The 12230-nt window shown below is 33.6% G+C and overlaps 2 protein-coding genes across 18 annotated transcripts in view; one reads left to right on the top strand and one right to left on the bottom strand.

The window, feature by feature from the left end:
- The window catches only part of LOC145277947 (salivary peroxidase/catechol oxidase-like), a 65115-nt gene extending 62618 nt beyond the window's left edge, over positions 1-2497 (bottom strand). Inside the window, exon 1 of the mRNA XM_080130034.1 lies at positions 2364-2497. Within this exon, the coding sequence (XP_079986160.1) occupies positions 2364-2368 (5 nt within the window). The 5' untranslated portion in view covers positions 2369-2497. The remainder of the gene's footprint in view (positions 1-2363) is intronic.
- LOC145277948 (uncharacterized) overlaps positions 1-12017 on the top strand; it is a 163530-nt gene extending 151513 nt beyond the window's left edge. For 4 of the 17 annotated variants that reach the window (XM_080130043.1, XM_080130042.1, XM_080130036.1 and 1 more), the window contains exon 2: positions 11193-12017. In XM_080130043.1, the coding sequence (XP_079986169.1) occupies positions 11214-11561 (348 nt within the window). In that variant the 5' untranslated portion in view covers positions 11193-11213 and the 3' untranslated portion in view covers positions 11562-12017. Of the gene's footprint in view, positions 1-880; positions 1399-1515; positions 1655-11192 lie in introns of those variants that run through there. The other 13 variants (XR_013868255.1, XR_013868251.1, XR_013868252.1 and 10 more) reach the window with 8 other exon arrangements.
- Positions 12018-12230: the final 213 nt, after the last annotated feature.

Raw genomic sequence — 12230 nt, 5'->3', positions numbered from 1 at the left:
AACTTGAATTTGAACACATTAGACTTGAAACGACCATCTTGTGCTCAGCGAGAATTAATTCCTGTAGTATTGCATTCAACAGACGTTCTTAACATGAAATTTTTATTCATGATTGTTTCATTTAGATTTAGGTATAGAGTTCGCAATTCATAATGACCGGTTAATTAGTTAAGGAGAAAATCATGTGCATAAAAATATATAAGTATGTACATATATATATATATATATATATGTATATATATGTATATATATATATATAACTTTATATAATATATAATTGTTCAAATAAATATACACTGCTCTTTATTATATAGTAAAGGATGGTCACCCTCTTCAAGTGTGAGAGATCGAAAGAAATACAGAACATGTAGAAAATTACTATAATACTGGTACTTGTAAAAGCACTTAGATCTATCCTAAATATTTTTAAAAGAAATTAGAATCAAAGGGAAAATAGAGCCCATACAACTCTCAACAATGATGAAAATCGCAGAAAATTTAAGGAAATTATCAAACGTAAAACTAATGCCCATATACAACGAACACTGACTAACCGCAAGTGTAAAAATACAAATAAAAGAAAAATAGAATTACTAACGATGATGCATAATACAAGATCTTATGTATATATAGCCATGGTCAAAATTATGGAGTATCTATATAAAAAAAAAACTTAGATAATAGATTAAACCTATGCACGTAAATGTTAAGTATTTTACAGTGAACAGCTAGGAGCAAATGAGAAATATTGAACAGTAGATTGTAGTATGTATTTGCTTTAAAGCCTTTTTTCAAGAGTTTTAGTTGAGTTTCATACTAAATCCATTCCAATATTCCAAATGATTCATTGTCATACTAAAAGTTATTTCTTACTTTTCAGGTAATATTTGATTCCTGTCAGTGCTATAATGGTATATTTAATTGATAATCCCCCCCCCAAAGAAGCAGCTTTCAGAGGTTAAAAGGCACAAATTATTTTTCAGGTAATATTTGATTCCTGCCTGTGCAACAAAAATATATTTAATTGAAAATGCCTCTAAAAAGCCGCTTTCGGGGATTAAAAGGCCACAAATAGTTGTTCTATCTGATGAAGAATGGATTCTTCAAGTAAGGGAGTTCCAACAAAGATTAGAAAGTACAAGGAAACTTTCAAAAGCAAGGCCGTAAAAAGTCTACAATCGCCAGGCAAGACAGATCTTTGAAAGGAGCATCCCTTGTAGATAGGAATAAAATTTCTTCAGAGCTTGCTACTGAACTTAAGGAGGATAGAAACAAAAACATATCAGCTCAAATTGTGAGAAGATTTAATAGAAACGCAATTTAAAGGATGCAACGCAAGGATGAAGACATAATGATGATTGGGCCAAAATTGTTTCGTCTAAAGAAAATAACTTTGAGGTAAGTTAACAGCTTATATTTCCTAAACTTTAAAAGGGACAATTGAAATTTTTATGTGAATACACACCCATAAAATCTATTCAACAATTGTAGTAAACTCTCATTTTTTTTCATCAGATTTTTGGCACCCCTGGAGCGGTTTATGTTCGCCGTAGAGAAGGAGAGGCATTTCATCCTGATTGTATTGGTCCAACTGTCAAAGGAGGAAGCGTGATTTCTGCATGATTTCTTTCAGGCATTGAACTATTGTATATATGTGAGAGCAGAATGAACTCCAAAATTTATACTAACACGCTGGATCAGGTTTACTAAACCTCTTTTATCAAAAATATTTTATATATATATATATATATATATATATATATATATATAAATGCAATCATTGAGAATTCCTCTTCTATTGTCCTAACTTATTTTTTCAAGAAACATTCATTTGAATCTTTCAATGGCTGCTCACGCCTGTGTGCATCACTACTGTAGGTATATTATAGTTCTTGACAGTTATTTTATTAATGAATCTCCTTTTATAAAAATAAAATAATTTTTTTATAAAAAAGAACACTCGAAAGTGAAGCGGTTCAAAGAAGCAATGCATATACTGGTAACGATAAACTACTAAACAGGCCTAGTATAAAGTTTAACATGATATGGGAACCATATTTCGAGTTTTCTAGAAATATTTCTGGCTTTGACAATATACATTTAAAGAAAGTCGGAGGATACATCGAACAAAACGTTGTGAAAATTACACTTAACATGAGTACAGTAGTCCGACAAACCAAAATAATACGAATTAAGAAATTCTCTTTGATATTATTTTAAATTGGAAAATAAATAGTAGTTTTTGAATAATTTGGCTTTCAAACAAGTTTTCTGAATTAATTGTTGGAAAATCACTGTTCCGTTGTGTATATTTTTAAGAAAAAAAAAATAAGAAACAAGAAAATATGGAACATAAATCTCACCTCATTGTTTTAACTTGGTCAAAGATTCTGGTTCTTGTTCAGACGAAGGGTTGCAGCAAAAAAGACGCTATCGAACAAAAAATACACATCGACTAAAAGTCTGATGCGATTCTAAAATGCAACCAAAGCTGTCCAGTTTTTATAGAGTTAAAAACAAAGGAGTGAATTTTTCTATTAATAGATTTTACGTTGTTTTTGGTTTTTCCTGTTCTCGTACGTGTGAGAGAAATAAGCCCTTTTGACTTTTCTGTAATTTATTTTTACTGAAATTTCTCAGGAATCCAAGGCCGACAAGATACATCATCATCAGTTTAAAACCCAAGTATCAGAAGAAATAGATTATTTAAAATTATGCAATCATTGAGAATTCCTCTTCTATTGTCCTAACTCATTTTTTCAAGAAACATTCATTTGAATCTTTCGATGGCTGCTCACGTCTGTGTGCATCACTACTGTAGGTGTATTATAGTTCTTGACAGTTATTTTACTAATGAATCTCCTTTTATAAAGGCCCAAATGCAGGTCGAGGATAAGGATTAATAAAAATGCCAGTTGTCGATGAACAGCACATTAATAAGTTTCGAAACAACTGTCAGAATTTGATTATGTAAGCGGAGGGCTCAACAAGAATATGTTAACATTGGACTTAAAAATCACCATGATGTAGTCAGCTAGAAAGTAGTTCCATGATATTGTATTTTACAGAAGGAAATTACTAAAAAAATCTTTTATGGAGTAAAATGTGTATTATTTTGATTATTCCGACTAATGTTCTGTTTTTACAAAGAAGCTATTATTTATCAAGGCCCGGAGGCCACTAGAGTATAAGGGTAATAAGTGTAAGGCAACAGCTCAATGATAGATTTTGGTGTGAATTTGGCAGTATTAGACTATTTAAGGGGACGGGATAGCAAGAATTTGTTCACATTGGACTTGGAGACGACCGTGTTTTAGTCATCTGAGAAGCAGACAAATGAAACAGAGTTCCACAGCTTTGTTCATAGAATTTGCGTTTAGATTAAGGCATTGATTGAGAGTAGGGGAAATTGTTGGTAGTAGTTGTAGCTTTACTGGTGTTTTTTTTTGTGAAAGTTTGGTGAGGCACCCATTTAATAAAGTTCAAACGAGCATTTATCGTGAAAATAATGGTATAGCGGATATAGACTCGCAACATCTCTTCTGTAGGAAAAAGGTTGCAGGGATGAGAAAAGGGCATCACCTACGAGGTTTCGAAGCTGGTTTTCAAAGCAGGGTAAGGTACTGCGGGTAGCTCCTCCTCAGATGTGGTAGCAATAATCCATTTAAGAGTGTATTTAGCTCTTATGCATTTAGAGCCTCGTCCTGAGTGTTATGCTCGCAAAATTTCGGTTAATATAACTTCCGACATTTTTCACGTTTTCTTTGTTGAACTCGAAAATATTTCTGTCGAATTCTGCACATAATTTCTAACAGAACCTTTTTTTTTTTAATTCCGTACAGATTCCTGAGTTCAACAGAAAGATTAACGAGTTCGATAAGATACGCCCACAAAAGGTCGAAGGTTACATTGACCTTAACGTTCTAAGCATATCACTAAAGATGAGAACAGTAGTTTGAATAGTCCAACTAAAATAAATCATAAATACTTATCTAAACAATTCAGAAACATTAGTTATAGCTATCACTTATCAAGATTAAAAGCCATTCAAGGATAAGGTTAATAAGGCTAAATGATTGTCAGTAACTGAGAGATAAGGAACGTATAATAAACAGCTTGTGTCGATGAATGCTTCATGACATATATGCAATTTGAAGCGCGTAAGAGTTTTCTTGGGTTTGTTATACCACGTTCTCTCAGCTTTGCACTGTATCTCTTCTAAGAAATATTACGCCACCTTATTATGCTCCAATTTTTTTTTCCATGTGCATTTCTACCCCGACTTGAGGGAGACTTTGCCAACTGCCGGAACTGTTCTGTCGATTTTTTTTTTGTCTGGAAGTTCTTGCCGGGATTTTACTCTAAACTCACATTAAATTTCAGAACTTTACCAGGATTTTACGATTATTTTTACCAGGAATTAACTCTCAACCCACTTTAGCTTTTTGGATTTTTGGATGTTTAAACAGTCGCAATTTTCTTTTTCTCTAGTGTCCTATTCTAAAGATTGTCTTATACATTTATAAAATTTTGGACATTTGAAGGACTTAACTGTGGATTTTTAGAGTTTAGATTTTCCTTCCTTCACTTTTGGCTATACACAAGCGAAAACCAATAGCCGTATATGTCATATTTGCAGAATAAATAAATCGATTCTGCTGATCTATCTGTGTGCATAAAATCATATATATATATGTGTGTGTGTGTGTGTGTGTGTGTGTGTGTGTGTGTGTGTGTTACTCCTACAACACCGAAACATGAAAAGATATACTCTTAATTCGAAGACTTATTTCCTCAATTAGCAGGACTTTCGCATATATCCAACTCTAACGTCAATGACATCAAGCCGAAATTAAATGACGTTGTTCATTCGTACGCTGATCTTGTTTTATGAATAAATATCGCGAAATGAACACGTTCGTAACGTTGAAGCGCTTCATCATAATAAACATTACGTCACCATAAAACCCTATCAAATCTCAAGGGTTAACAGAATTTCTTTTAATAATGTTCTTTCCAACATTTACCTTTGTTTATGTCCTTTTCTTGACAATAGATAGTAATGTATTTTATCTATCTATATACTTATTTGTTTCTTCTTTTCACTCCCCCCTTGCCCTCTCATTTGACGAGAGAAGAATTGTAATTCAGTTTTAATCTTTAAATAGATTTTTTCGAAGGTCCAGTAATTAATGACACCGTAAAGAGAAAAACTATGGTATCTAATACTTGGGGTTCTAGTTGCCGTGTCCAGTATGTTACATCCGTTCCAGAGACGCCTCTATTGCCTGGACAAACCCAAATATTCTCCCCGATAAAACTATCTTAGCACAATGTATGTAATTTGGTAACGGAATTTATTTTATTAATGTTCTCTTGTTTTAGGTTCAAGTTTTACAACGTTGGTTTTAATAAGTTGGGCTGTCTGAAGATACCGGCTTTCGGGCCTAAAATGCACTAAATATGATTGTTATTGTTTTTTTTTATTTTCCTTTACAAAATAGAATCATGTTCTGCAAAGCTATAAAAAAAAAATAATAATAATTTTCTCCAACAAAAAAATCACGCAAAACACTACGAATAAATATTTGGAGATATAAATGACATAAAGAAAGCTTAAACACCTTTACTAAAATGGCTAGATTCGGCTTTAAATAGCCCGAAAAGAGTTGATATGTCGTAAAACAAAACAACAAAACCAAATGCCAAAAATAAATATTTGAATATGTAAAGAACTTGAAGCCAAAACTTTTACCCTTTATGTCTGGATTCAGAATTAAATTAGCGTAAAAGTGTTAATATACGATACAAACAAACAACCTGTCAAGTTTTACAGCACATGGTTTTTGCATAAAATTATTCAACCTCGACAATTGAATGGCACAAACCTGCATAATAGTGAATCTGTGTGAATTTTTTGCATAAAGCAGGATATTATATTGTATCTTGTGCGCTTTTCTTGATCACTTCCCATAGGTGTATATTCCGGTTGATTCTCTGTGAGCAGTTGATATTGCATTAGGAATTGTGAATTCCATTGCTATTTACACATTAAAAATGTAATAATTAAAAAACTTTCCCACACTATCCAAATTTGATGCATGTGAATTGTAAAAACATTTTGCGTTTTCGTTTTTTTGATTGTTTTTTGTTTTGTTTTGTTTTTGTTTTGTTTTTTTCATACTAAGCTGACGAAAAGCAGAGATCCCAATCTCAATTAGGATGCCAGTTTGAAAAAAAAAGGTGACTCCGGACTTCTGAAAAAAAAAAAAAACGGACATCCGACTTTGATTATTCATTTGGTTTCAAAATAGTAATTCACTTATTGATTGCTGGTATCATTGTTTTGAGTTTGTTTGTTTTAGATTCGATTCATGGGTTTACTCTCATTATCTGAAAAAGAATTTTTCTGACGTCGACTCCCGATCTCAGGTACAGTGCCGGCAAAAAGAAAGTCCTCACTTGTAATTTTGTCAAAAACTGCAAATTTAAGCTAAATTCCATGTAACTGTTTAAACAACTTATACCTCATTTGATTCGCCTTTTATTCCTTTATATTTTTATCTGCTTATATTTGACTTTTAATTGAAATATTCTAGTGTTCACGGCAATTTAAAGGAATAACTTCAAATTGAGGAAGCAAAAAGAAAGTCCGCAGCAACAAATTCGCTTAAAACCATCTTAAATTATCGCCCCTAAATCAGTTTAAAATATTCACCAACAGGCAACAGAACATCTCTAATCGTAATTGTTGTTGTTCCAGGTTATACAACGTAAGATTTTCGTCCCCATGCCACGACTTTCTCTTAGTGATCGTCAGGAGCTAATTAATCTCCACTTTCTGGTTTATCCAATCGGGAAATCGGCCGCAGATTGAAATGTGATGAGAAAAACGGTACGGTAGTGTTCGTGTTCTGGTTGTACTAGAGTTACTTCTAACAGAAAAAAACAAGGCTATCAAAATCCGCAGCCTAAGAAACAGATTGGAAATGGCTCCCCAAATCCAACAACATTTTTACTGTTAAGAACAGATTAAAGGCATTAAATTTGCGAGGATATGTTGCAAGAAGCAAGCCAGTATTTCTGTAAAGAACATAAACCGCCTTCTGGACTTCGTCAGATGCAATGACGGTCATGACTCTTCATATTGGTCAAAAGTACTTTTTAGCGACGCAAGCAAGTTCAATAGGCTAGGCAGTGATGGTAGGCAGTACATCTGTCGGAGGAAAAACGAAGAATTTAATCTTAGGTGCTCAGTTTCAACGCTGCAAGGTGGTGGAGGTTCAGTTCTGGTGTGGAGCATTATTAGTATCAATGGTCCAGGGCCCACAGTTCGCTTACAAGGTGGAATTAATTCGACCAAGTACATTAATATGTTGACCGAGCATTTTCTACCCTACTTTGGTCGGAATTTGTGTGATAATCCCATCTTCATGCAGGATAATGCTCCCATCCACACAACTGGCAATGTCAAGAGGTTCCTGGAAGAGCATGATATTCTGTGTTTGGATTGGCCTGCACAATCTCCAGACCTCAATCCTATCGAAAACGTATGAGATTACATCAAGCAACAGCTACGCAATGAGAAAATATCAAATTTAGAAGAACTTAGGGCAAAAATTAAAGAAAGTAGAATTCTCTTTCCCCGCTGCAGTCTTGCTGTAGTCTAATTCAAGGAATTCCCAAACGATTGCAGGCTATCAAATCGCAGAGGGGATATGCTACTAAATATTAACTCTTGTGTTCTTGTTGTATTTATGTTGCATTAATGTCCTAAAGTTACATTTAAATAATAATTTTCCGTTGTGCCGACTTTCTTTTTGCCTCCTAAATTTAAAGTTATTTTTTTAAATTGACGTGAACACTAGAATATTTCAATTAAAAGTAAAATATAAATAAATAAAATTATAGATGAATAAACGGCCAATCAAATGAGGTAGGTATAGTTTGTTTAAACAGTTACATGAAATTTAGCTTAAATTTGCAGTTTTTGAAAATATTACACGTGCAGACTTTCTTTTTATCGCCTGTGTATATGGCAGCTAAGTTAGCTTTAAAGAATCATGACTCCCACTCAGACTTTGACTCCTATAAAAATTACCGACTACCTAATCTTCAAGTTCTACCAGATTGAATTCTCATCTTCAGTTTTAATACTATCATATGCTGTATTTATTAATTTTTGATAGTGATACCTTTAAAATAAAGCTCCTGTAAACATTACTAATCACTTAATCTTTAAATTCTAACAGATTGAATTCTCTTAAGTTTTAATATCATCACAGTCACTATTGGATAATTTCAAATCTATTTTGATAGTGGTACTTTTAAAATGAAGCTCTTTGATTGATTGAAGCTTACGCCAATGTGTTACAAGTCTGCAATATCCATTTTAAAATACATGTCCACGTCTATTTTATAAGTCTTCAAAATATCCCTATGATTTCAAAATTTAAATGATGTCTTCATAATTAAGAACTCTATTTAGTTTACTAGCAGGGTTTCCCAGTGTTTTCCGGGGCAAACATATTTCTATTAAAATTTCTTTCTCTTTATGTCTCTATATTTTCCTCTAACTTTCCCTCTTCCGTTTTTCCAATTTCCCTTTTTCCCCCGCCCTGTCCATTCCTCTCAAAATGTACATACACATTAGCAACTCTCATTTATATAATACATTCTTAGTAGAATTAATTGGTAATAATTTGTTGACGTTTTATTTTAAGATGGCCGAGCTGTAATTAGCGTGAAAGCAGTTCTGCAGAAATGTGGTCCACGGGCGGGAATACTTTGCAAACAAACTCCTCTCATTGACAATTAGACATTTTACCTGACTTTTCACAATAAGAAAATTGTGGCATCAACCCTTGACCTCAGGTTATAGAATTCACTGCGCCTTAGTTTAAATTCCACCTCCGAATTTTGCAAAGTTGTAAATTTCCTAATCTACTTATGTTACCTGATTAAATTCTCTTTTTAATACTATCAAATGCCGCATTCGATAATTTCAGATCTATTTAGAATAAAGCTATTAGGCATTTTACTTGACGTTTACAACCGTCGTATACATTTTATTTCTATTACGAACTTTCGACGCTGTATATTAAAAAGGAATTTTTGTTTATCTGATCTGCTTGTTTGAAAAAAATAATTCGTCATTACAAACACATAGATTAAAAGAATATCCTTTTTCGTTTTTACTGTATAATTAATATGTTAATCAACGAGCAACCAATAAACTAAATACAAGTTTTTATAACTGCATGCGTGAGGTTTTATGCACGTGCTGGTCTATGTATTCTCTTTTCATCCTTGTTGTTTCTCTTCGCCGCATTTCATGAATGGCATTTTAGTTTAGTGATTGTCAGTCGATTCTTCTGTTTAACTGAGACGAATAATACTTTTTCTATATAAAAGATGCAAGGAGACGTTCACTGAGTGTTCGTCAATGTTTTTATTTGGAGAGAATTTACTAAGGAGGCGAAGCCTAAATAACTGAATACTTATTTACTTCTTAAACTTGCTTTTTAACTTTAGAAATTTGTGACGCAGACGAACAAAGACATTGGTTACATTTATTGAGCTTATTAGTTTTCTACATCATCTAGACGTGTTTTTTTTTTGTTTGTTTGTTTTTTGTATGGCTTCCCAGGGAAAACTAATAGAGGCTTCGTTTTCTTTAATCCGAAAATGTTACGTCATCCGTCATTATTAGACTATTCTTTCTACAGTTTTTTACCTCTGCTTCTCCCGCCTCAGATTCACCCGCAATAATTCGGGCATTTACTAAATGATAACCGTGTTAATATTCACACTAGATAACTTAATTGTATAACCCCTAATATGTAATTGATGCCACTATAAGGCCTGATCAATATTTATAGTCACACAAAAGAGAAAGCTGTGAAGGTTTATATTCCCTGATTAAGATATACTGCCACCAGCATCTGTTACACCGAATTTGTTTACTGCAAACAAAGCAGATAATACATTACAATTTTTCACATTTTTATGTGCATTACACATATTTCATTACCAGTAATTAAAAAAGAATCATAATATAGTAAATTTCAGCGACATTAAGCAATTCATCTTTATTAAGACACAGAAACCATGCCTACAAGTCAGTAATCTATATCTAATTGCACATCGGTTTGATTGTCAATCGGTATTTGTAGTTTCATGGAAACACCGAAAATCTAGTCCTGAGGCCCTAATATACAACAGCATAAAGAAAGTTGGACAAAAATCCCCCTTCCGTTGGAAGCTGGGGTTCCGATAAAATAGCTTTACCATTGACACAGCATAATATTTACATCATTTTAATGGAATAGGAAAATTTTATGAATGTATGTTTCAGTTAAAAATTTCAAGTTAATATGTGTTGCATTTATATTTTATCGTTTTACAAATTTAGGTTTCCAACTTACAAACTTTATACATAACTAATTATCATATTTAAAGAAAAAAGTTTTAATCTTGTTTACAAGAAATTTTACTACTGATATTTTGTATTAACTGATTTGGATACTTACGTTTAATTTCGTTTATACATGTATTCAATTACTGTCTCAGCTTATATATATATATATATATATATATATATATATATATATATATGTGTGTGTGTGTGTGTGTGTGTGTGTGTGTGTGTGTGTGTATGTGTGTGTGTGTGTGTGTGTGTGTGTTTGTATTACATCACGGCTTACAAGAACACATGCCATGAGCAAAGTGAGCAAAAGAACGGAGCAAGAACACACAACTGCCATATGTACGTTAGACTGTGCAAGTAAAATCCTTGTCTGAAAAGTCATCTTCGAGTCCACGGACGGGGTTTGGGTGTCGCTGACGATTAACCTAAAAACTATGATGTTTTGTTTTACATGGAGGTCACCTTTTATCAAGGCCCGGAAGCCACTCTGGGATAAGGGTTATTGCGTGTACAGTAATCAATGGGATAGTATTGTAGTAATAGTTAGTGTTGGAGAGTTGATAAAGTGTCTTTGGATATCATTGGCGTCTGTAAAGACGTAGCAATTACCATCTCTCTCTCTCTTTCTCTCTCTCTCTCTCTCTCTCTCTCTCTCTCTCTCTATATATATATATATATATATATATATATATATACAGGGTGTCTCAAAAAAATGTACTCACAATTTAAACCTTGCTAACATGCTGCCTTTTTTGTGTTGCAGGTGTGAGGTGTGAACCACAGCATGGCAGGAAATCAACTTAGCTTGGAAGAGAGGAAGTTTGTCCTGAAATGTTATTGGAAGACAGAAAACGCCATTGAAGTGCAAAGACGATTCAGAAGGGAATTCGCAACACCACCACCAACGCGCCGGACCATTGCTCGCATCAAAGAGAGATTTGAAGCAGATGGAACCGTCCAGAACGTCAAAAAGAAACCTTCTGGACGACCTCGGACATCCACGAGCCCTGGAAAAGAAGAGCAGGTGCAGGAAACACTCTTTCGATCACCACAGAAATCACTTCGACAAATTGCTCGGGAAACCCTTATCTCAAAAGATAGCGTCCATCCCATTATGAAGCGTCTGCACTAGAAATGCTACATTCCAACACTAATTCATGCTCTCAACGAAGACAATCCTGACCGGAGAGTCGAATTCTGTGAATGGTTCCTGGCAAAATGTGCAGAAGATGTAGGGGTTCCCCACAAAATTGTGTGGAGCGATGAGGCAACCTTCAAATTAAATGGCACCATTAATCGCCATAATTGCACGTACTGGGGTCCTATAAATCCTCATGTAACACTTGAACACAATGTAAACTTGCCAGGAGTGGTGTGGGATATCCGCACTAGGCATCATAGGGCCATTTTTTATTAACGGAACTGTCACTGGTGAGAGATACCTTAACTTGCTTCAGGAGTTTGTTGAACTTGCTTCAGGAGTTTGTTGGTCAACAAATTTCGAACATGATTCTTTAATCACATTTATCTTCTGTATTCGAAGCTATTCCATTTCACTGCATGTTCATAAATAAAGGATTTCTCGTCATTCGAAGTGTGGGTACATTTTTTTTTAGACATCCTGTATATATACTATCTAATGTATATATACGTATTGTAAAGGAATATGACGCGTTAATATATATATATATATATATATATATATATATATATATATATATATATATATATATATATATATATGCTAGAATTGGTGCCCGGCGTCGCCCGGGTGGTAGGAGGTGTATGTTGAGCAAAACAA

This window comes from Euprymna scolopes, chromosome 6 (assembly GCF_053919585.1).
Source record: "Euprymna scolopes isolate OS-2025 chromosome 6, ASM5391958v1, whole genome shotgun sequence".
In the NCBI taxonomy this organism is placed as follows: Eukaryota; Metazoa; Mollusca; class Cephalopoda; order Sepiida; family Sepiolidae; genus Euprymna; species Euprymna scolopes.
Note: the sequence above shows the minus strand (reverse complement) of the source record. Positions and strands in the feature narration are given on the sequence as shown.